This window comes from Bos taurus, chromosome 3 (genome assembly GCF_002263795.3).
Source record: "Bos taurus isolate L1 Dominette 01449 registration number 42190680 breed Hereford chromosome 3, ARS-UCD2.0, whole genome shotgun sequence".
Classification (NCBI taxonomy): domain Eukaryota; kingdom Metazoa; phylum Chordata; class Mammalia; order Artiodactyla; family Bovidae; genus Bos; species Bos taurus.
Window position 1 is genome coordinate 35,536,896 of NC_037330.1, and position 26,273 is coordinate 35,563,168.

The 26,273-nt window shown below is 39.1% G+C and overlaps 1 protein-coding gene across 3 annotated transcripts in view; it reads left to right on the forward strand.

Annotated features, from left to right (window-relative positions):
• Positions 1–26,273, forward strand: part of VAV3 (vav guanine nucleotide exchange factor 3) — a 432,801-nt gene that overhangs the window by 225,386 nt on the left and 181,142 nt on the right. For all 3 annotated transcript variants that reach the window (XM_059885057.1, XM_002686162.6, XM_024990050.2), the window contains exons 12-15: positions 437–523; positions 3,731–3,816; positions 5,345–5,477; positions 6,180–6,289. In XM_059885057.1, coding sequence (XP_059741040.1) covers positions 437–523; positions 3,731–3,816; positions 5,345–5,477; positions 6,180–6,289 — 416 coding nt within the window. The remainder of the gene's footprint in view (positions 1–436; positions 524–3,730; positions 3,817–5,344; positions 5,478–6,179; positions 6,290–26,273) is intronic.

Genomic DNA, 26,273 nt, shown 5'->3' on the forward strand with positions numbered 1-26,273 from the left:
ACAGCCTTGCTGGATTCATTGTCTCACTTTTAGTTACTTTTCTGTCCTGTCTAATCCTTCATGATTGTCCTCCTAACTCAAGTACAAGTGTGACTCCCTCAAGGTCAGCGTTTGAAATTTACATGCTCCCGACCTGGTTTCCTTTTTGTTGTTCTGCATGGCAGCTTATTTTGTTTGTTTAGTGTTTGATCTTCCCTCTCCTCAAGGGTGTGGTAAAGGACAGGGCTTCAGTCTTCCCAGCTGTACTCCAGACGGTTTTAAATTGCTTTAGAGATGCAGCTTTGATTGACTGGGCTTTCATTTCATTGTCGTTGAAAAGTTATGGCGGTAACTTTTATCACTAATGAAATTAATGATGTGTTTCTTTTCAAACAGTGCTCATCTCTTGTCTGATCTTATCGTGCCTTCTTTTTCTCCCCTTCTCTTTATTCTTTAGGACTTGGCACAATATGTGAATGAAGTGAAAAGAGATAATGAGACCCTTCGTGAAATTAAACAGTTTCAGCTATCTATAGAAAATTTGGTATGTAATTATCATTCCATCCAGCTTCTCTAACCCACAGCTTGGGGGACATTCTAGGAGTTGTTTTTGAAGAAAAAATAATTTACCTTCAAGTTTCTGTTATTCTAGGTTTTTTCTGACTTCTGTTTGACAGAGTCCACAGGGATGAATGTTCAGTGGCATCTGTGACACATTGCTCTCCAGGGACCTTCTGCCATCGCTTGTCCCTAATCACATTGTGATACCTCTGCCCCTAGTAGTCCCAACTCTAAACACTGGATCCATTTTTTTCTCTTCTTATCCTCACCCCCATACATACTCATGGTAGAGCCCTGTTAATATATTCATTTTATGTATAGTTACTGGGTGACTGCTGTGTGCCAGATGTTTTGCTTGGGGCTGGGGCTATAACCATGAGCAACATGATCTCATGGGTGAAGAGACAGTAAAAAGAGTTTAAAACTGCTCTATTGAGATGAATGCTGTGAACAGGTTGCTGCAACAGAGGCTAGTGAGGGGAGTCCTAGTTTAGATAAGATGCTCAGGAAAAGGCCTTCTGAGGCATTTCTCATTTGAGCATGAAGGATGAGAAGAAGCCAGTGGCATGAAGGTCTGTACAGAGAGGATTCCAGGCAGGAGCCATAGCAAGTGAAATGCCCAGAAATGGGCAAGAGCCAGGAGACTTTCCTGGTGATCCAGTGGTTAAGACTCTGTGCTTCCACTGGAGAGGGTACGGGTTCAGTCCTTCAGTACAGGGGGTGGGGAACTAAGACCCCACATGCTGTATGGCGTAGCCAAAAAGTAAAAATTACAAAAAAGAAGCTGCTGCAAGACAAGAGAGGCTGGAAATTGAGAGTGAAAGGAAGAAGGATGGGCCCTGAAGTGACGGAGGAGGACCGGAGAACTGTACCCCGCAGCCTTGGAGGACAAGGCTCTGAGGGATTGCAGCAGGAAGCTAGTGAAAGGCTCTTACCAGAGGGTTTTGCAGTCTGATTTATGTGTCAAGAAAACTCTTTCATCAGGCAGACCAGTCAGCAAGTTGTTGAGGTGGTTTCAAGAGAGAGATGATGGAAGTCTGGTTAAGGCTGTGGGTAGAGAAAACAGATAAATGAGTGGATTTAAGATACGTTCCTTGGTGGGGCAGTTTTATTGCTTCTTTCTCTGAAACAGCTTTGGTCTGTGTCGGTCTTTCCACACGTACAGCCCTTTCCCCTTTTCAGGACTCCATCTGCCACCTTTCCAATCACAGTAGCCTCTAACTACCTCTTCACATAGCTGTGTTTCCAAAACGTGGATTTCTCCATTCGCTTGCTTTCCCAAACTTGTCAGGATTTTGTTACCTTCAGGATTCAGTCAACATTCCTTAACATGGATATTTAAGGTCCTCAATGATTTGGCCTTAATCTGTATTCCTAAACTTATCCAGCTAATAACGGCCCACATACTTTACGTTCCAGCTGTCCTGCTGCATTTTAAGGTCTCCGATTTGCCCTGCCTTGTTTTTGGTTTCGTTTCTTGTGTGTGTGGTGGCACGGCATGTGGGATCTTATTAATAGTTCCCGACCAGGAATTGAACTTCTGCCACCTGTATTGGAAGGGTGGAGTCTTAACCATTGGACTGCCTGAGAAATCCCTGCCATACATTGTTATAGTCAGGCCTTTATTATAATGTTGTCAAAGCCCAGAATATCTTTTTTCGTAATTTCCTATCAAATTTCTTTGATGTCCAATTAAAAAAAAAAAAAAGATTCTCTCCCTAATCTGCCATTTCCCCCTTTCTTTGTAATTCTATAGCACATTGCCCAGATAGCTGTTTTCATTGTGGTAAAATATATTAAATTTGCCCTTTTAAATTGTACACTAGTTCTTCATCCTGCCTTCTTCCCAGCCCCAGGCAACCACCATTCTACGTTCTGTCTTTATGAATTATTGGATATTAAACTCATCACAGTTTTGTTTGTAAATATTTTCTCCCATTCTGTGGGTTGCCTTTTTACTCTGTTAATAGTGTTGTTTGCACAAAATTTTAAAGTTTGATGAAGTCCACCTTTCCTTTTGTTGCCTGTGCCTCTGGTGTCCTAAGAAGTTGTTACTAAATCCAATGTCATAAACCTTTTCCTCTATGTTTTCTTCTTTAAGTCTTGTATTTTTAGCTCTTTGATTCATTTTGAGTTAGCTTTTGAAAACAGTATAAGGGCCTGACTCCATTCTTCTGCCTGTGTATATCCAGTTTCCCCAGCACTATTCGTTGAAAAGGCTCTCCTATCCCCCACCAAATGGTGTTGGCACTTTGGTCAAAAATCATTTGACCTTTATATGAGGCCTTATTTCTGGACGTTCTGTTGTATTACATTGGTTTAGATGTCTGTGTTTAGGCCAGTTCCACACTGTTTGGATTACCATAGTTTTGTAGTAAGTTTTGAAATCAGGAAGTATGAGACCCTAACTTTGACCTTTTTTATGATTGTCTTACCTATTAGGAAGCATTAATCTTTATACTTTTTTGTAGTACAGTTAATTACATATCTTTTTTATTAGAATGTAATCTCATCGATGTTATTGATATTTTCAGTCAGTTCTTTTATCCTTTAGCATCTTGTAGATTAGGTGCTCATAAATACTTAAAACTTCTTATTGTCTGCCTATTGGGAAATGGCTTATTATTTTAAATCATTAAGTCAGGACTTTTCATTTTTGAGATCTTAGCCTCAAGGAAGCCATCCTTGACTCCCTAGACCAAATTAGGTCCTCCAGCTATGCATGCTTCTGCTCTTCCTTCATGCAATCACACGTTTGTGATTATATACTTGGGTGAATATTTGTCACCCCGTGGGCAGTATGTTTCATGAGGGCAGGGTCTATACCATTCTGTCCTGTACGTATTCCATTCCACTGGCTAGCCCACAGTGGATGCTCAGGAAGTATCAGTTGTAACTTTCTTGTGATTTGCATTATTCCAGTTAATCCTCTCTTTTGGTAGCTAACTTCTCTATCAGGGTTGTAAGTAAAATTAATTAATGTCTTCAGTATGCCTGCTGGGATGAACATGGACAGGTTGTTTTTGAACGTATATCATACAGACCTGAGCTTTTTAGAGTAAATGTGCTCAAAAGGTCAAATGATAAAATTTGCTCTAAGGAAGTTGTGCCTAGAAAATATCCTCACTAATATTTATTTCTGTCTTTATGTGATTATGAAAAACTGAGACATGTACATTTTCTATTTTAGAACCAACCCGTTTTGCTTTTTGGACGACCTCAGGGAGATGGTGAAATTCGAATAACCACTCTAGACAAACATACAAAACAAGAAAGGTGAGAAGGATCAGTACTTATTTAGAAAACAGTTATTAGTATCAGGAGATTGAGAAAATCTTAAGGACGTTTCCTTTAGGATAAAGGAGTGAAATAAAGGAATAAAAATAAGGGAAGAGACCAATCTATTGCTTTTTAATTTCTATGGACATGTTAGGTATTCCCTTCTTTGTTCTGGTATCTGTTATTTCCCTAAGTTTGAGTTCTTCAGAAGGAAAAGAAAAATCTAGAATGTCAGCTAGAGTAAAAAAGTACACATTAAAATGAGAGGAGCAATAAAATAATAATAGATACCATGAAAACACAATTGTTTAATTTTACTTTTTGGTATGCATTATAAAAGAACTAAAAGTAATACAACATGTCTTGAGAATGAGGTCCAAATAAGGGCCATTTAAGTGAGATTTTCTTGAGGGAAATATGTAGGTGTGTTCCTTAAAGATTAGTCAGCTTGCCTGGTGTCCCTAATTATCTATATGTATGTGGTTGTTAAACTGATGTATTTGATTGAAATGGCCATTTTCTGGAACTTTAGGATAGTAGAAAGTTGACCAGTAGGGGGCAGCATCCCTCTTGCATCCACCTTGACACCCAGGCTCTAAAGGTAGGTCTCAGGAGAGACACATCCTTTTAGCCTGTCCCAGAAAACAGTCTTTGAAAGTGATGCAAGTAATAAGGCTGTGTGAATGTCTCATTATCACAATGTATATGTGTTAATCACTGACCGAGAGTTTTCAAAAAGATACAAGTGTTGGTATTGGATGATAGGATTTATAAGATTTGTTTTCTCCCTCAATTACATTGCTTTTCATAAGATAGAAGAGAAATATCAAGGTGTAAATTTAACCATGATTTCTGTAGCTCACATTAGGGTCATGCACCATTCAGTTGTATTTCAAGTTGTCCGTTAAAGCATAGGAGCAGTATACAGGGCCAAGCACAGGTTCCACAAGTAGACCCAGGAGTGAGTCCTGCTTTGCAGCCACTAGCAGTGTGATCCTGAGAAAGTTACCCGACTTCTCCGAGCCTCGGCTTCCTCCTCAATAAAATGACGGTGATGATACCTACCTCAGGAGGTGGTCCTGGGGATTTAAATTAAGTGAGCCATCTTTGTGGAAGGGATGAATGCTTCTCAAGGCAGTCTAGCCCACACCTAGTAACAAGGGTAGATGTTAACCACTATTGTTGCCATTAATATTTTCCCATGGGTGTTTATCTTTTAAACTGGAAGAAAAAAGTACTGGTTCATGAACAGCGCTTTATGACTTAATTGTTCCTGGCAGCAACCCTGCAGTGTGCATATTATTCTTGTTATAATTTTGCCTGTTTTTTAACTGTGGAAACTGAGGTACAGCAGGGTTATCATTTAGTAAAGGGCAGTGCCAGGACATGCGGCTCATTCTTTCAGTGTGCAGCATTGTCTTTGTCTTTAACTCACGGGATAAATTAAACTTTACTTGGGAAGAATTAACACATGTTCTTCCAAGCTATTTAAATAAATCAATCTCTCTTGCTCTCTTTCTTTCAGGCATATCTTCTTATTTGATCTGGCAGTGATTGTATGTAAAAGGAAAGGTGATAACTATGAAATGAAGGAAATAATAGATCTTCAGCAGTACAAAATAGCCAACAATCCTACAACTGATAAAGAAAATAAAAAGGTAAATTCTTGGAAGTGAACAACTGTAATTTACTCATAACTTTGACTATCCAAGGAACGTATGCTAATACAGTAATGTGAAAAAGAAAGTCACCTGGTCGTGTCCGACTCTTTGTGACCCCATGGGCTATACAGTCTGTGGAATTCTCCAGGCCAGAATACTGGAGTGGGTAGCCTTTCCCTTCCTCAGGGGATCTTCCCAACCCAGGGATTGAACCCAGGTCACCCACATTGCAAGTGGATTCTTTACCAGCTGAGTCACAAGGGAAGCCCAAGAATATTGGAGTGGGTAGCCTATCCCTTCTCCAGGGAATCTTCCTGACCCAGGAATCAAACCAGCGTCTCCTGCATTGCAGGTGGATTCTTTACCAACTGAGCTACAGTAATGTGAGAGGTGGCTCATTGATCCAGGTCTTCTTGTTTCTAGAGATTAATTAGAGACAAGCCTCTTTGAGAAATAATTAGACAGTGCCACAGGTGATATGATCCTCTCTAATGCCTTGATGAACATGGCAGCAAAATGCACTTGGCATAGCAATTGTTATAGATAAGAAGTTGACTACAATAATCTTGATTGTTCACAGTTTGATGATAATCGTATGAGAGGTTTTGTAGATGATTATGGTGGTATTTTAGTGATTTGAAAAACACAATGTTATTAATGAATGATACCTATTAACCTGAGGAATATTAATTTTAACAGTGGTCTTATGGCTTCTACCTCATCCATATCCAAGGACAAAATGGGTTAGAATTTTATTGCAAAACAAAAGATTTAAAGAAAAAATGGCTGGAACAGTTTGAAATGGCTTTGTGAGTATTCCTACTTTTAAAAGTGCTTTTTTTCTACTGCATAAGTCTCTTATGAACAATGAGCTACCGAGAAATGCACTGCGTTTGTAGCATGTGTACAGAGGTTGTGAAAACACTGATCATGAGCGCTATGCTGCTGGGCTGTCAGCTGGAGAACTTGGGTCTCCTAGGAGAGATGTCTTGGTGAATTTCTTCAAAAAAAAGAAAGAGGGAGCTCCAGCCTTCTGTTTGACTTTCTTCTCATGGGTGTATTTTGATTCCTTAGCTTTCAGCAGCTTCTGAAAATTTTAATTATTCTACCGATAAACTTTTAATGTAATTGCCATGTTTTGTATGTATCTTTAAGTAGAAATACCCCCAGATACATACACACACACACACATATTCATACATGCAAAAATCTCATTTTAAACAGATTTGTTTGTTCCTCCTGTTTGTTTTTAACTTATTTCTTTTTTGCATTCTGGGTAAATTGCTTGACATATTCAATGAATGCTTTCAGGACCTAATTTCTCTCAGTGCTTTTTCCTTTTATTAAAGTGGAGACTCAACAAAGAGGTAGGAAACAAATCAGACCTGTTTCAAAGGGAATGGCATACAGAGATGTAATTATACAAGAATATGTCATTATAGGAGTTTTCTTTCAGTTTTGAGGTTCATGCATTAAAAGGTGTATAATGACCCTTGTTATGGAAACATATAGGTCACCCTGAAATTGAAACTGGTAGCAGAAGGTGAAATTAAGGAAAAGCACTTTTGTGATTTGCTTCATTTGTATTCTAACATAATTTACCTTTTGCAGACAAATTCTATTGGATTTTTTGTTTGCTTTTTCCTTTCCTTTGTTTTTGGAAATGCTTATATTGATATAAAATGGAGATAAGATTAGAATATTTTATTGCAGTGCTTAAGTGAGAAAAATAGAAATTTTCCTTGCATTATTATCTCTAAAATTCTGAAAGATGAGATTGTACAGCTAAAATAATTTTAACCTTATAGGCAATTCTGGGTTCAGCAATAACCCTTGTCAGGAACTGGCTGCATAGTCTTAGCCGATTTATTTAACCTCTCAGAGCCTCAGTTTCCTCCTTGGTAAAATAAGAATAATGATATTTTGAATTCCAGATACTATGTGTCAAGCAGTATGGTGGCCAGATAGTACAACAGCAGGATATGGTGTGAATAGCAAGCATTATCTGTTGTTATCACTTTTATTTAATATTGCTTTGTATTTCGTATCCCTGTACCCCTAGGGACTTACAATATCAGAATACATATTTCAGTATACTATTATAGTTTTTTTTAATGTATTGTTATTGATTATAGTAATTAAAAGAGCCTAGTATTTGCATGCATCCATAAAATGACTATTGTATAGGGACCTCTCTGGTTCGGAGCACGAGTGATGTAGTTGGTGACCTCTGCCCATTCTCTGATGAGCTGTGGGCTACATCATAACCAAGTGTGCTGTTTTAGAGAGGTTTAAAGTGATAGGCAGTATTTGGACTTGATCAGTTGGGACTGGGGTGACAGGATGTGGGGTTGCTGATTATGTGCAAAGGCAGAATTGACCTTAATGCCCCTTTGCTCTTGTGGGAAGGATGCTATGCTGGTATTTTCTTATGGGTTCTACTTGTTTAATCTTTACATGAGTGAAGGAATTTCTGCAGAGGAGAAAAGTTAAATTTGTTATCCAGAGTCGGCAGGCTCCTTGGACTGTATTGACAGGTGTATCACTTAATATTTTGTTCACTTGCCATAAATCAGACATCTAAACTCTGGATACAAGAGCCTCAACAAGACAGATGCTTATCTCTGTTTTCATGGAAGGGAATCTGGGGTAGGTGGACAGGGGTGGGATACTGGCTCTCTGGGTATTGTCGGGAAGCCAGGCTCAGATCTTCCTGCTCTGCCATTGTCTGCATGGCTTTTGTCCTCAATGTTCACACCTTGTTGTCCAAGACAGCTGGAACTCCAGCTATAAAATCTACATTCTAGGCAGCAAAAGGTGATCCCCACTTTCAAGGATCCTGTGAAGAAACACCGCAAACTTTTGTTACATAATACTGATCAGAACTTAGTCTTGTGGCCGTATCTGACAAGGGAGTCTAGAAAATGCAGTCTTCCACAGAGTCCAAATGACTGTTCTATACATCTGTGTCTCTTTTGCTGTCTCATATACAGGGTTATCGTTACCATCTTTCTAAATTCCATATATATTAAATAAATTTAAATTTAAAAAAAGAAAAACTAAAAAAAAAAAAAAGAGAATGCAGTCTTCATTCTGAGCGGGAGTATGCTTGGCTATGAACCAAGGTTCTCCTATTATGAAAGTAAGAAGTGGGTACTTGTAGGCCACTCTCAGTCCCTGCCGTAAAGGTGTATACATGCAGGAAGGGCTTGGAGAGGTTTAAATTGTTCTACCACAAGCAAGATGGCTGCATCACACACAGGGAAGCTGGGTGGACGTCTTTATTGTGAGTGGCATCCAAGCACCTCAGCAATGTAATTAAACATCCATCGTGACTATTTGCATTTCAGAGTATCCCTGGCTGCCCATGCAGATGATACCTTTTCTTGAGAATTGCTCAAAGTTGAGGGCTTCCTTAAGCAGAGATTATGCCACATATGGCATGTGAATTAAAATTAAGCAAAATAAAATTAGGATTTTATTCGAGCATCAGAATGTTCCATTATTTTATTTCCTCCCTTCTCTTTTGAAGCTTGTTATGCAGGAAGGCCCTGCTCCCAGCTTTGTAAGACAGGTCTTGTGCCCCGTCAGAAATGTAGAATAATCTAGGTAAGTCTGGGCTTAAATTTTTGCTTATGGCTCAAATTTTTCTATTGTACCCATTATCTAAAGTTCTAGTACTCTTATTCTGTAAGCCATGGAGAATAAAAGAAAACTAAGAAGCCCTGCAGCCTTCCTGATAATACATGTTAAATAGCAAGCCTTGTGTCTTGACGCAGACCATTTCTTCAAGTATCTTTGGCATTAACAGGGATCCTGTAAGTCCCCTACAGCATTCTGCAGTATTGTTTTAAGGAACTTGGGGGAGGGAGGCGTTTGTTGGGGGGTTGCAGGAAATCAAAGGAGGTGATATTTTAAGACTGATGAAATGCTTGCCAGTTCTATTTACAGAAGATGGCAGCTCTGCTGTTTATAGGATGATTGGATCATTTTTATTTTAAAAAATTGCAAATCACCTTTGGGGAGTTTAAAATACTGCTCTTAATTTAGAATATTAAAAAGGATCATAGAAAAGCACCAACACCAATAAACAGTAAGTATCTGGTAAACACAAATCATCTCCCCAGAGCTGACCTAAATTGCAGCATCTGTCTTTCCCTAGCACTCCCCCAAGCCCACTCAGAAGTCGTATTTTCTGACCTTCTTTGGCCATAGCCACTTCCAACATTTAAAATATGCAGTGGACCACAGCAGAACTTGGCAAACCTCTGGAAGAAAGACTTCACAGAGAGAAAAGCAGCAGTGACCCACTTGGATAGGGCAGGAAGAAGGAAATCTTTTTTTCTCTTTTTCTCCTGTGAGAAGTGGTAGCAGGGCCGATTGCTCTTGAGATGGGTGAAACAGTTTTTGAGTCAAATAATGTTCGAGAGCTATAGTTCTTAGGATCCCACTCTAAGAAATACATTTAGATCTTTAAAAGCCTGATTGATACACATTATTTATTCTTATTTCCAAAAGGACTTTCTGTCACTCTCTCACACAGTTTCACTTAGTTATGTGTGCATTAGGATGGCAAATGTATTTATTAGCTTAAGCTAGTTTTCCTAATAATGTCAGTAAGTGCGAATGTGAACACTGCCCATAGCCATGTTAAAAATATTGTTAGAAAGCTGAACTTGCTTGGTGATGCACTGGTAAAGAATCCACCTGCCAATACAGAAGACACTGATTCGATCCCTGGTCCGCGAAGATCCCACATGCCGTGGGGCAACTAAGCCCGTGCACCACAACTACTGAGCCCAGTGCTCTAGAGGCTGTGCTCCACCGCAAGAGCAGCCGCTGCAGCGCAAAGCCTGTGCACTGCAGCTAGAGAGACTATGCACAGCAACGAAGACCTAGCACAGCCATAAATAAGTAAATAGATAAATAAAAGTTGTTAGGAAGCTCTGGACGTGTTTTCCCCAAATCCCTTAAATCAAATGTTTTTAATGTTTTCTCCTGTTAGATTTACATTAATAAACCCTGTCATACTCATTTTGTAGCTCAGGAAACGAGCAATCGCTGGAGTATTTCAGCACATTTGTACAAGTTCAATGCTATATCATTTACAATAGGGTTCAGGATCTTAGTTCACAGCATTTTCTTTATCCAGGAAGTGCTAAAATAAGCACCCGGACTCAAATCCTGTTATCTAAAACTGGAGCCAGGTTTCTTTCTTTTTTTCTTTTTTTTTTTTCACTGTGACTAGGAATCGGAGGATCACACGGTGTCCTTACATGTTCCAGAAATAAGTCCAAGTTGGGTAAAATATGATATAAAAGAATTCAATAATAGAAGACTTTTAAAAGGAAAAGTTAAAGAAAGAAAAAGTAGAATGAGGGAAAATGCATTGCATGTGGTAGCAAGTGGTAGATTCTGAACCAGCCTCTGTAATATTTAATTGAAGGGAACGGAAAGGTGCTTTGGCCTGCAATTTCTTCTGGCTTGACCCAATTTTTGAAATTCTAGCAATTTAGGTTTACTCCCTTGAATAAGAAAAGCCCCCTGGAAGATGCATATGACACAATCACCATACGATCTAAGATTTCTTCACTGTGTGCCATATGCCAGGCACAGTGCCACATAGCTCATCTAAGGAAAAATGGCATAGGAACCAGTAGTGTCTGCTAATACATGAGCCCACGGTATATATCTGTCAAATGCTAAGACTAATGGGAGTGAGGAGAAGTGAAGGAAGAGGGCATATGGAAATTCCGGAGCTGGGGAGAGGCTCTGGGACCAGGCTCCATTGTCATCTGTGTGGGACAGCCCCCAAGTTTCATTTCCCAGCATGAACCCCGGAAAGGCAGTGTGGGGTGGGAGCAGGGGTGGAACTCCATCCACGAAACTCCACCAGTAGAGTTTAATCTGAGCCACAGTATGTCCTTCTAATTTATTCCCCATTTACTTCCAGAAGGAATTTGAGGTCACTCACCATGAAAAGCACACATGCCACGGAATTAAAAAGAAAAATTTAAATAATCAGAGGTCACACAGAACAGTGTTTCAAAGCATTTTCCTCAAATTCTGGCTCCACTAAACAAGAACATTTTCTTGAAATTCACCTTTTGGAGTTTGACTATGAAAGCAATGCATATGTTTTTCACATTTTAAGTAGAAAATTATATTTTGTCCCATATAATTTGTTTTAATCTAAAGGTATTGCTCAGATATTCTGAATACCAGAGGGGTAATTATCAAAGGAAATTGCATTTATTCTCCAAGTATTTATTGAGCACTTTGCCTTGTTGCCAGACACCGTTGGAAGCCCTGGACATATAGCACTGAGAGAGCTATTGCAGTTGAATTTAATTACTGTAGCTTCTAAATGCAATAATGTTCAGTTAATATATAATGGATTGAATTTCAAGACTGAACTCTTGATATTTCTATCCAAATAGTCTCTTCCTCCCAATCCCATCTATTCATGTATAATTAGATGGAAGGTCAAGATTTGCCTTTTCCCTCCACATGTAGTCAATTTCTCATCAGTCTCTGCAGATGCAAGTTGACCTCTTGCTTTTAGTCTTCACCCTTACCTCCCTGGTTTAAGCCTTCCATGTCTCTGATTAGCTTCTGCATTCCCTGACAGCTCCTTATCAGTCCGCTTTTCAAGAAGCTTCCAGGGTAATCTGCTGTGTCCTGCCCTACTTAAGATCCATTGTTAGTTATTTATGGCACTTCGTATACTATCAAAATTTTTACCAGGACCTCAGAAGGCCCTGCATGGTGTTTTATACCACCCATCTCTTCAGCCACAACTCACACCTGTTTCCTATAGCCAGATTGAATGTGTTTTTCAGTTTTTGGAGAATATGCACAGACCTCAGGCATTCGACCGTGAGGTTTTCTTACTAGGATAGTCTTTCCTCTAGCTCCTTGAGTAGCTGCTTCTTTATCCTACCGATCTTGGCTTTAAATATCACTTTGTGAGAGAGGTCTCTTCTGACCACTATGGTAAATGAATAACCTTATCCCCCACTAGTCTTCTCTCACAATCATAATTATATGGTCAGACAAAAACTATCTAAGTGTAGCATTTGTAGACCTGAAATCTCCTCCTTGTTAAAGATGTCTATTACCTCCCTGCCCTATTTTGCCTATATTGTCTCCTCCTAAAGAGTAAGGATTTTTTATTGCTTATTAGAAGAGAAGCTAAATTGAATTACAATGGATAATGCTGGGAGAAGGGAAGAGAAAGCCTCATGGGTCTGGGAATGGAAAGTTTTAGGTTTTGGGTGAGTGAGGCTCTGGAATAGCTATGGATTCTGAGGGTTTTGGTGAGGGGAAAAGGGACTTTTGAAGTGCATTTCCATAGACTGTGAATCATAGTCCTTTTGGTGTTCTTTGAAATGTTAAGAAAAGAATGAAGTTGCCATTTGGTCTAATTTGGTTGCCCTGTGTTTATATTTCATGTCCCAAGGCTGAGTTGCCTGGGCCCTTGGATTCATGGCATTACTATTCAATCTATTTCATGGCTGTTCTAGTGGGCTAAAAACACCAAGAGGGCAGGGATCTTGTCACTGTTTTTCTCACCCATGATCATGCCTGGCACATGGTGGATAATCATAGTTCTTACTGTAAATCTGAAATTTTATTAAGTTTCCTGAGAACAGAGGCAATTAAAAAAAACACAAAGACTCAATGAATTAGGAAATTCTTACTGTCGGACAAAATATCACAACAGTCCTCAAGGGAAAGAGACTTTTACTAATATGATAAAGACTTTAATAGTCTTCACTAGTAGAATTGACTAGTAGAATTATCATCCTAGTAAAGGTAAAGCTTTTCTAATATGGTAATTCTAATGTTACTAGTATGATAATTCCAATGTGGATTCTTAGGTAAGAGACACTGAAAAACATGTTCTCTACCAGCAGCATTAGAGTTTTTGACGTTCTAGAAGTTGATGTCATATATCATTTTTTCCTTAAGTAAGCCTTCAAAAATGAGGTTGCTGTTTTTTGAAGGCAGTTGTATAGACACTTAACCTGATGCTTCCAGGCTGTTTCTTTTTGTCCTTCTGGATGTGTGCTTTTTTGGTAGTCTGACTCGATGCGTGAATGGAACTTAGAGAACCGAGGAGAATGGCTGATTTTCACATCGCCCATATTCTTTCAAGTAATATTGATCTGATCTATACTTCTATTAGAAACTGCAGAGCAATATGCAAGTCATGTGCTATTGGAGGCCTTCTTGCCTCTAGGAGACACAGGGGGTATAGAACTTGAACCAGTTTTAAGATCTGAGGTGCTCAAAGCCAGCCGCTTCCTTGTATTTCTCTCTGTCCCCACTCCTGATTCCTTGTGACCTGCACAATTTTTTTCCACCTGTCAGACTCAGAAGAGAGGCTTCACTCCTTTTCCGTTTTGCACCTAAAGTCCAGTCACCATGTACATTTCATGATCCTGATGGGTATCACAAGGGAGACTCTTTTCTTGTGCCTGTTCCCTCTGCCATTTCCCTGGTCTCTTTAACCCCCTCAGTGGCACCTGGAGTGTGACCCTCCCCACCATATGCTGCTCCCCACAACGGACCATGATGCCTGACCACACTGCTTCTCCTGTGAGGAGTGGCTACAGGTCAGAGACAGCCCTCCACTAACCATTGTGGGATTTGGAGGAATAAAACTGGGGTACTTTGCACATCAGTTCAGGATTAAGAGATCTGGTGAGTGTCCCAAGAGAAGTGGCCTTTGTTGTTGATTGATGAGAGGCCCATGTTGGGATATCAAAGGTTTGGGAGCAGATTTGACATTCTATTGTGCAAATACAAAAGACTGACTTTGTTTATATTTTTATCCATTGAAGATTCCTCCAATATCTACACAAAGCTAAACAGGAGAATTCTATAGCAAGTCCAGACTGCTGCTACTATGACTACTGCTACATCATCATTACTACATTACTAGGATAATAATAATACTGATTCTCTCTCTTCTTCCTTTCCTTTCCTCTCCCTCCTCTTCTTTGTTCTCTTCATTAAGAGATCTGTTGGGTTCTTCTTAAATATAAAAATAAGTGTCTGTTGAGACTGTGAATTTCATCTCTTGGAACAGAGGCCAGAAAGTAAATGTTTTCAGCTTTGTGGACCATGTGCTATCTGTCACAACTCCTCAGTTCCATCACTGTAGTAATAACACAGCCATAGATAATACATAAGTGAATGAGCGTGGTATATTCCAGCAAGAGCGATCATGGGCTGTAGTTAGTGACCCCTGTCTTACAGCACAGAGGTGATGATATTTAGGCCTAGGGAATGTAGTGAGTATGTGTTACCACAAAAAGATCTCAGCTGTGTGGGTGCCACACAGTGGCTTTTTGTAGAAGTATGATTTTCTCAGTAGAACCTAATTCTTGTTTAGGTTATCATGACGATTTAGCTACAAAACATTCTCTACTCCCCCAAAACCAGAACAAAAACACCTGGATGAATTCTATTAATATACATTTGGCATTATTTTGTACTGTTCAATTGAATATAAAAAATGCTATTCAGGTATCTGGTTTCATTAAGCTGTATTATGTGGTTTATCAGAAAGGACTGTGAGCTCCCAAGAATCCAGGCCAGTAGCATCAACAAGGTGAGTTGGTCTTTACTCAGTAGTTGACCCCATCAACAAGGATTGTTTTCTAGTCAGTGATGATTCTTTGTGTTCTTGGAGCATTTTCTTCTTACTAGGAGTGCCACTTGTGCCTGATATGTATTCCAAAATTCCCTCTTTGGAGAGCTCACTGAGGAAGATGAGAAAATGTGAAGGAAAGCTGTGGTGGTGTCAAGAGTTGACCCAAGGGTGAGCCCTCTGGGCGAGCTGTTTGTAGGGGTGACAATTGACTATGATAACACCCGCTTTGGTATTTTCTTGGTGTTTAAACCCCATCTCTCTCTATTTGGAAACTGGTAACCTTACAGGCATGGCACTTCCCAGGTGGCTCAGTGGTAAAGAATCTGCCTGCCAATACAGGAGACACAGGTTTGATCCCTGGGTCAGGAAGATCCCCTGGAAGAGGAACTGGCAACCCACTCTAGCATTCTTGCCTGGAAAATTCCATGGGCAGAGGACCCTGGCCGGCCACAGTCCATGGGGGTCGCAGAGTCCGACATGATTGAGCAGCTGAGCACGTACACAACCTTACAAGCACAATTACCAAAGTATCTGCTTATAAAGCATCTCCATATTTGTCTGCTCACATGCTTTTTTGGTCTCTGGAGAAATTATTCACTCTAAAAACAACCTTTTATTCTTTTCTTCTTAAAAGGCTTTTGTTACCAGTTTTTAATATGGAGAATTTGTTTATGAATATGAAATCCACGCTGACATGATCCATCGTCCCCAGGCTGTGCTGAGCCTCCCGCTACTGACCTATTCACATTAATCTCCCAAGTTGAAGGCAGCACAGCTCTCGCTGAATCTAATGTATTGTCTATAACCTTTCAAAATTGGCAGTTAAGTCAGTATAGGGAACTAAACCGCAGCTTCCTGACAGCAATAAAAAGGAAGTAGGACATGGGACAGTGCTCAGAAAAATCACAGCTGTCATAAAATGGAGTCTTTCAGTAGCCTGTTGGACCCAGAAACATGCAAAGGCATTTCATGCATGACAAAGCATTAGTAAATATTAAATAGTATTCTTGTTCTGTTATTACCTCATGGAGACCAGCCTCTCTCCTGTTTCTCTGCTTATATTTAATACTTATTTGACATTTTTCTGGCATTCCTGAGCATGCTTATAAGGAAGGAGAAGCCATAGGCAGAAGGAAGAATGAAGGATAGATGCCAACATTTCCATCAACAAATAAGCATTACTCTGGTTAAAACTAAATGCAAATAAAATTAAGCTGAATTAGTGTGTTGGTGTCCCTGAGCTTTTATAGCAGAGCCTTTGATCTATTGTGCAAGTGTGTGTTTTCTTCTTTGTGTATGAGAACAATAGCACTGCAAGCAGGAGAGTTTAGCTGGGCACTGGCGGTCACTACTGTCTCCAGATTGTCTGGGTTAAATAGAAATGAACACAAAGAATAGTTTGTTTTGGAACTTTGTTGTAATGAGTCAGCTTGTATATAGCTTCCTCTAAGAAAAGACCATAATCAGTGTATTCTGTAATAGTAAGCAAGCTTTAATTTATAAGTCTAAACCTAATAGTACAGTTAATGTCACACGTGCTACTTTTGAGGGCTTCCCTGGTGGCTCAGACAGTATAGTATCCACCTGTGAACCAGGGTTCAATCCCTGGGTCAGGAAGATCCTCTGGTACTTTTAAGATATTTCTTGATAAGAGACTGTTAGATCATAGGCATTATTACCTGGGACTACATAATGTAAAATAAGTTGCCGTTGAAGGCTGGCCATCCTCACAATGAGAGCCATGAGAGAAACTTCAGTTTTCCTCTTCATGGAATAGTAAGCAATAGCAGTCTAGTTGGAGAGATAGTCATACTTGAAACAATTACTGAATGAGACTGAATACTATATATCATACTTGAAACAATTACTGAATGAGACTGAATACTATATATCTGTATTCATTCATTTTTTTCATGTATTTATTGAGCATCCCATACATGCCCAGAAACTATTCTAGGCACCAAGAATATAATGATGAGTAAGACAAACTCTTTTCTCTCATTGAGTTTTTATTCTAGCAAAGTTTATATTTTCAAGTCAGCATTATAACGTCAATGCAAAGCAGTGATAAATTGCAAGGTACATGAAAGACTTTGTACACATTATTTTGATGTGAGAAGAATGAAATTAGGCATTTGATCATAGAAAACTCCAGTCCATGTGATGCTCTCAGGCAAATTTTGAAAGAGTTATTGGCCCTCTGGGGATGTAAAGAAGGCATTTGCAACTGAAGATTTTTCCTTTTAATTTAGGAAAAGTAAGCTGTTGTAGGTTAAGTATGTGCATTTTTTGCTTAAAATAATTAGGAAGAATACCATTTACCACTGGTACATAATTTAGAAGAAATAATTTGTTCAGGATGATTTTTCTCCTATTTATCCTAAATACCTGTTTGTAATAGTCATGATCTTAAAAAAGCATAACATTTTATGAACTCATAAACACTCTGAAGAGGTGTTTAATGTTTCTATATTCCTACACCTCAGCCTTTCCTGCAACTTTTCTAATTGTGTTGAGGAACTTACTACCTGTAGAAATATTTGCTCTATCTTCATTTAACTTTGACTGTAGAGACTGCTGTTTTATAACAAATTGAAATATGTCTGTTCACCAAGTCCATGTTTTAAATATACTTTCCCTTTGAATAAATGAAAAGAAACTTAATTTGGGGAAGTTATTTCACTGGTTAGTAGAATGCTAATCTGGTCAGGTAAAGGTGTGGGTAAGTTGAATGTTTGTGTGCATGCTAAGTCACTTCAGTCATGTCCGGCCGTTTGTGACCCTATGGGCTGGAGCCCACCAGGCTCCCGTGTCCATAGGATTCTCCAAGGAAGAAAACTGGAGCAGGTTGCCATGCCCTCTTCCAGGGGATCTTCCCGACTCAGGGATCAAACCCACGTCTCTTATGTCTCCTGCATTGGCAGGTGGGCTTTTTACCACTAGCACTCCCTGGGATACCCTGAATCTAATGTTTAATTTCAATGTAATATTATGAGAAAGATATGACACCAACTGCTAATATGCCCACAAAAAGGTAAATCAGACAATTTTAATTTTCAAGGTGTTTAGAAATCAATTTGGGGACTTCTGATTGAATTATGCTTGGCAATTTTTTTTTTTTTTTTTTTTACTCTGAGTATTATAAGGAAGATTTCAGGTTTTAATACCTTCATGTTAGGCCATTTAGAGTCTGGTAGCACAGAGGGATAATTCTTTACTCTTATATGGTGCTCTATAGTTCCCAAAGTGTTTTGGATAATACCTCATTTGATCCTTAAAGAGTTTTGTAAGATAGCCAGGAAGGTATTATCTTTAAAATAGAGACAGAAAATAGAGAAGAGATTAACTATTTTGTGTGTGTTTTTTCAGTTAGTAATTGGCAGAGACTGGTCTTGAATCTCAGTCCAGAGCTTTCCCCCTGCACGATGCTGTCTCTTTGATAGCAAGAATACCTACTGCTGCTGCTGCTAAGTTGCTTCAGTCATGTCCGACTCTGTGTGACCCCATAGACGTCAGCCCACCAGGCTCCCCCGCCCCTGGGATTCTCTAGGCAAGAACACTGGAGTGGGTTGCCATTTCCTTCTCCAATGCATGAAAGTGAAAAGTGAAAGTGAAGTCGCTCAGTCGTGTCTGACTCCTAGCGACCCCATGGACTGCAGCCTACCAGGCTCCTCCGCCCATGGGATTTTCCAGGCGAGAGTACTGGAGTGGGGTGCCATTGCCTTCTCCGAAGAATACCTACTGGTATTCTCCAAAGATAAAGTTTTCATCAGTTTGTTTTATAGGCAAGAGGTATCCTTGTGTAGTATATTCATGCACTCGATGAAAAATATGGTTTAGAACTCAATTACTTTGTACTTTCTACTGATGCCATTAGATAAGAATTGGCAGAATCAAATAAAAAACAACATTGAATATTATTAGCAGTTAGTAAGGATGCTTTGGGCTTCAAAGAATTTCCTTAGAATATAATAAATTGTTTTGATTTGCAGGTTAATTAATAGCAAGATTTTTGGTCACCGTATTATAGGATTGAGCCTAGTAAATTTAGACAGAGTCTTTATTCTATTTGATGGTGTTTAAAAATAATGTAAATAATGTGATTGTAGTCTCAAAGTTTAAATCCCCTTTTTAGAGGTAAAGGAATTGGGAAGGAGAAGGCTCATGGTCTGAGCCTAAATTCTGGCCAGTTATCAGGGTGGATTGAGTTCTAAATCAATGTGTGTGTGTGTGTTTGTCTGGTACTTAGGTAACACTAGCTATGAATTACATAAGTCACTGGAGGTATGAACGCAGTGTGACAACACTGTCATTTTTCTCCTTCAGGATAAACTTTGGACTAACATTGAATAGCTTCTTCTTCCTGGGGAGAGCCAGATTTGAAGTTATCTGAATCCTGTGTTTGACCTGTCTACTGCTTATTAGAATAGTGGGCTTTCTTCTAAACATCTTTCTCCAAGAAAACACTGAAATTTGGGAGCTCAGATTATTTGCCTCAGAAGTGATTATTCTAGTGGTCAATGGGTTTAGTTTAATTGTTTAATCCTATTTGCGTTTTTATATTTGCAACATCACTATCTGTACAGAGCATGTAGCCCTTTGAGAAAAGGAAAATGATTTCAAAAGTCACCAATGCTCTAATGAGCCTTATAAATTTTAAAATTCATAAAAGTAATACTGTATTATTTAATAAAGTTTTGTTATAGTAAACAAACAAAAAAGTTCTGTATTTTTTATTATTCTTTCAGCCTTTCTTTGTGTCAATTCCAGAAGAGAATTAACATTTGCTGACATAAACATTCTATTCCAAGCACAATGCTATGGTTTTGGTATTTGCCTCATAAATCTTCCTAAAACTCATGAGGGGAGCAGTTATCTCTGTATAAGTAAGGAAACTCAAGAGTAACCTGCCTGAGCCACACAGCTTGTGATTGAGGCCAAGATCCGGTCATACTCCTTTGAGCCCACCAGGTCCATGCCCAATGACCTGCTTTCCCCCATTCTTTTCTCCAAAGAGTTTCTCACCCAGTGGCTAGTTCAGAATAAACCTGATGTTTTATTAAACCCAGTTTTTCTATCTCCCAACCTTCAATTGCAGAATTCCTATATCTTTCCTTGTTTCTTTTCTCCTTGGATAGTAAAGGCAACAAGAAATAAAATTCTCTCATCTACTATCATACACCAAATTTGCTCTATGTAGTCTTTGACTAATGACTCATTGGTCAGAATCAGCTCAGGGATCTGTTCTCTGATAGTGCATTAATAATATATGTGCATTAAAGCTCCTTCTCAGAGAATATTTGAGTTTTGACATATTGAACACTGGCATTTTAAATTAAAGCTGTTGCTGTCAGTGCATTTTAAAAACTAGATAGCTTGAAAATACTGTTTCATACATAACAAAACAGAACTGAGGTCATATGTAGTTTACTAAGGCAAAACTATTCCTGGCCGATTTAATTGTGATAGGGATTTGAATTGCATTTTCCAATTATCATGACCTAAACATCTTTCAGATTGAGGAAAAAACTTCACTGTTTTGCAGGGCTTAGATTTATTAGAAGAAACATTGTAGAGCAACCTAATAGATTTTCCACTTACCATGGAAACCAGAAATGATGAATTAGAAACTACTCTAGCCCCTTCAAGATAGGAAATATCAAGATTAAAATGATGCCTGGTGACAATGATGATTCTGTATGTTGAACCCTAGTCTTGCATTGGTGTATCTTGTTTTTCAGACACTTTTTAATCTGGTTATATAGCTAAGCCTTCCTTTTGCTTGTGGCATTAGACTTGTACAAATTGATAAGTAGTTCTGTGCTAAGCCATTCCTTCAGTGCAGCTGATTTGGGGACGTTCTGTGCTTTTCTCCTATGCACATTTCTCCATATACAAATTCATGTACAACATGTACCACACATATATGAGACTCTCCTTGCAAAGGTTTTTCTTTAGGTCAGTGTAATAAAGAGGCACAAGGTCAGGAACAATACCCATTCCCCTCTAATCTCAGCAGTTTTAGAGAGGAGTTAGCAGATTTTTTCCCCCATAGTATCTGTGTACTGGGTGGCTTTAGACTACAAAGTCTAAATCCATTTGGACCCAGAGTAACTTTGCCTGTAGAGGAACTTGCCTCAAACCACAGGAATAGCAAATAGAGGAATTAGACTAGCCCCCAGGTCCTTTAATTCCTGGTGACTTTTCTTCCAAGGTAAGCCTTTCATCTGTATGTTCCTTTTTCATAAATAGGGTGAGTCTACCTCTTTCTCCAATATCTGTGTCATGAAAAGCTGCCTGTCCCCTGTGTAGGGACCTGTAGGCCTAGGGTAGAGGAGAAAACTCAGCCAGCATCCAGGGGTATCAGCACAGGGACCCACTATCCTACTGTCTGGCATTAATGCACTGCTCACCACTGACACTGCAGATTTACTTTGAGCAGGGCTCCTGACTCCTGAACACTTGATACCAGTGTGAATCAACCTTGTAATTGCAGGATAGAGCAAAACCCAAAGTGAATTAGAAATTTAATTAAACTTCTTGCTTGTTTAATTGTTTAATGTGTTGCACAGTCCAACTTGCAAGTCCTTATTCAATTATAGTGAAACTCCCCTTAGATTAAGTTTATTTGGGGTTTAAAAAATGATTCTAAAAGGGTATTGCTGCTTTAAGAGAATCTTTGGTTTTATAAAATTTCAACATAAGAGATTGAGTGTGTTAGTATTAGGTTTGTATTGACTCTTGATATTGATAAATCTAAACGTGCAAAGCCCACAAAGGCTACATCCTGTGGGCTTATGTTTAATTTAAAATATGGCTAGCTGGCCATTTTGAATATGCTAGATAGGTTGACAATCTGAATATCTGACTCACTGGGGAAATAGTCAAATATTAATTTTAATTGTTAGTAGACTGTTTGCCATTGGTTTTAAAATTCATTTGGAAAGTGAGAATTCACATTTATGTAAAAAAATTGCCAATAAACCAGATTTCATAAAGGTGTTTAGAGGTTAAGTGCCAAACGCTTAATTTATGCTTTGGTAATATTTGTTAATAATTTGAAGGAAAGGTAAGACATCTGAGGAAAATGTTGATGATGAATAGTAAAGAAGGCTTAAAGATTCTGAGAATTAAGTTGGAGACCATATTAATCATCCTAGAAACAGAATAGGAAACCAAATGGAGAAGACATTTACGTGGAATTCAGAGTGCTGGACAAAGAGGAGATAGATAAGGTGGGGCCCGAGTCCTACCACTGACTTTACCAGGGGAACCCAGGCAGGACTCTTTCCTTTTGTGGGACGTAATTCATTCACTAGTTAAAGGGGACATCTGTGACCTATTATTTTCCTGCATTATCAGAAAATTCCTCTATGTATGACTCTCTGCAGCTTCTTTGTTGAATATGTTGAAGGCTTGTGAAGGGCAAAAGAAGGTAGGAAGTGTGAGGGCTAATTGTGATACAGAAATAATAGTGGAATCTCATATTCTTTTATTTCCACACAACTGCACAATAATTATGACATTTTTCTATTGTGCTTGTTCTCTTTTGCTTCTCCAAACTGCATCAGACAGTTACTACTCTGTGAGTGCCTGGGTATTTACAAGAACGTGTGTGGAGGTACATACTGGACAATGATAATGTGGTCACTCTGGGAAGATTGGTGCTTTCATGCCCTGATGGTGATGATATGCTTTAAATTCCATGTGCTTATTGTGTGAACCATCAGGAAAATTTGCTAAGTGGGCTTTATTCCATCTATGGAACTATAATGATGATCAAGAATACTCAAAAGTAGTGTAATTAGTTTAATTATAAGTGAAGGCATTGCTTACATTCAAAATCTCAATAAAGAAATGAAGTTGATAGTCTGTGCTGATTCAGAAGAAAATATCATCTTGCAAAGTCAAAGAAATTAACTTGATCAAAAAGCACAGATCGTGTGTGATCAGGAATCTTGATTACTCTTCATTTTTAGTGAGGAAGGCTTTTTGATATTAAAATCACAAGAAGCCAGAGCATTATTACGTAGAGAATTGATTGATTACTTTAATCAATGACTTCTTCAAAGGCAGTTCTGAGATTGACTGGTGAAACTGAAGTGAGCCAACTGGCCGTTAGTGGTCAGCACTGCTCCGTGGGAAGGATGTGTGTGCATCTTTACAATCAGACCTCAGAGAGACTTTCTGGGAGAATTGTGGCTCGTGTAAGAATCGGATCCGAGTAGAGTTTAATAAAATTCTGCTTTGGAGTGATTTGTTTATCTTCTGTGAGCAATTTATTCTTTTTTTAAAATAGATTGATTTATTTATGTGTTGGTGTATTCCTCTACTGCTTTTTCTCATCTGAACCAAAAGCACTTTGCAAATATCAGAGCTCAGATTTTTAAAAGATCATTGATTTTTTTTTCAACTGCCCTGAAGGTAGTCTGTCACACATCATCATTTATTTCTGAGAGAGGGATATTGATAGCATAATATTAAAATCTTTCATTTGAGAATTTTTTTTTGTTTTGTCCAGCAGTAACCTAAATTCAAAGGAGTTTTGTGTTTGCCTTCATCTATCAGAGTTGCTATACTTCCCAGGATAATATAGTTATCTTGTTGCTTGATATAAGGAAAAGGAATTGTGTGTCAATAAAAACTGTCATTGACTGAATACATTCCTGTATGATAACCAGATAGTTGAAGCAGGCTCTGAGGGGCTGTTGAAATCTGCCTAGTATGACCAGTGTTCTTAAAGTTTGGTCTGGTCAGTCAACCCTGAGGATCTTGTCAACCTCTTCCAGTCTTCCTCCCTTGCTTTTCTTCACTTTATGTCATTTACTTAGTTTACTTTTCACCAGCTGAGCTTAAGAAAAGCTCAGTTTAGGTATCCGCAGTCTTTGACTGAGAAAACCAGTTGTGAGTTTAAGACCCTGCCCAGTGATGACACAAGTAATGTGGGAGCAAGAGGAGAGAAAATATGGCAAAGTCTTGATCACGGCTTTTAAACTACCGTTAGCCTCTTATCTGGTCTCCCAGTTTCTAGCACAGCCTCTAAAGTGCCCAGTGGGCTTTGCAAGGGTAACCTTTCTAACTTGCCCATTTCCAATGTAGCATGCTTCTCTACTGTTGGAATTATCTTTCATTTGATTCCTGTTTTCACTCTAATGTCATTGTCTTAGCTTAGGTCTTCAGATTTTTCTACCGAAGGTGTCTCTCTGCCTCTGGTCTCACCCTCTCCACCGCTTGGATGCTGGTTTTCTTTCTAATGTGCAGATAACGCAATCAGGTTGTCTATGTACAGTCCTTTAGTGGTCTCTCAGTGTCCACAGAATAAGATCAGATTCCTGGAGAAGGCACAGATGGCATCTGCAGTCTGGCTCATGCCCAGGTTCAGCCTCATTTTTGACCATATCCAGTGCTGCAACCAGGCTGAGTTCCTGGGAGCTGCCAGAACATGCTCGGCTCCTTTGTTCCTCTGGGCCTTTGATCACAGTGTTCTTTACTGGCCTGGGACCTATTTCCTCCTGAGCTCTGCCAGGGAACCCCTTTTCATCTTTCAAGACTCAGATCTAAGGCAGTTGCTCTCTTTTCATGCCCTCATGCCCTCTCTCATCCCAACCTGTACTAGAATTAACTAATCTTTTCTTTATTCTCCACCATATCTTGCACCTCTGGGGAATGCTTTATTAGATCTGCTTCTTTTAATGCCTTTATCTTCATCCTAGTTTGAAAGGACCTTTAGACCAGGGGCCATGCACCTTTTTTTTTTTTTTAACCTTATATAGTTCTTTGAATACATTAGGCATTTAATAAATAGTTGTTGAATAAAAGAATGACTGGATCATCAGAGTAAAAATAAAAGAGTAAGTTCCACATGATTTTAGATAATGGACAGATCATGTAAGGCTTCTGTGATCTGGGAAGGTCTTAAAAGGTGAGGACCAAGTTACAGCGGTAGACAGTATTGGAGTGGAGGGAAGAAACAAGGATATTCACGACCAGGAAGGATGGTTTAGAGCTGAGACTGATGTGAGATAGCTTCCTTTGAGCTTATGATGGGACAGTACTTCTGGAGATGTTATTTTCTGATTTAAGATACTTCAGTTGGCCTATGTAGTAGTTTTTAAATCCTTTAGTGGAGAGTGAAAAAGTTGGCTTAAAGCTCAACATTCAGAAAATGAAGATCATGGCATCCGGTCCCACCACTTCGTGGGAAATAGATGGGGAAACAGTGGAAACAGTGTCAGACTTTATTTTTCTGGGCTCCAAAATCACTGCAGATGGTGACTACACCCATGAAACTAAAAGACGCTTACTCCTTGGAAGAAAAGTTATGACTAACCTAGATAGCATATTCAAAAGCAGAGACATTACTTTGCCAACAAAGGTCCGTCTAGTCAAGGCTATGGTTTTTCCTGTGGTCATGTATGGATGTGAGAGTTGAACTGTAAAGAAGGCTGAGTGCCAAAGAATTGATGCTTTTGAACTGTGGTATTGGAGAAGACTCTTGAGAGTCCCTTGGACTGCAAGGAGATCCAACCAGTCCATTCTGAAGGAGATCAGCCCTGGGATTTCTTTGGAAGGAATGATGCTAAAGCTGAAACTCCAGTACTTTGGCCACCTCATGCGAAGAGTTGACTCATTGGAAAAGACTCTGATGCTGGGAGGGATTGGGGGCAGGAGGAGAAGGGGACAACAGAGGATGAGATGGCTGGATGGCATCACCGACTCGATGGACGTGAGTCTGAGTGAACTCCGGGAGTTGGTGATGAACAGGGAGGTGTGGTGTGCTGCGATTCATGGGGTTGCAAAGAGTTGGACATGACTGAGCGACTGATCTGATCTGATCTGAGTGTTGGGTAGTTTTTATAAGTCAAATCAGAACTCAGCCCATTAGTAGCTTCATGAGCTTGACCAAGTTCTTTAACTTTTCTGAGTCTCAACTAGGAAATCATAAAATGGTAAATGCTGTTATTTTATTTATCTGTTACAATAAACATTTCACAGTGTTGGGAGTATAGTTGGTTTACAATGTTGTGTTACTTTCTGTTGTATAGCAAAGTGATTCAGTTATATATATGTGTGTGTGTAATGTTAAAAACTAAAGATATATATATATACATATATTTATCTTCTTTTTT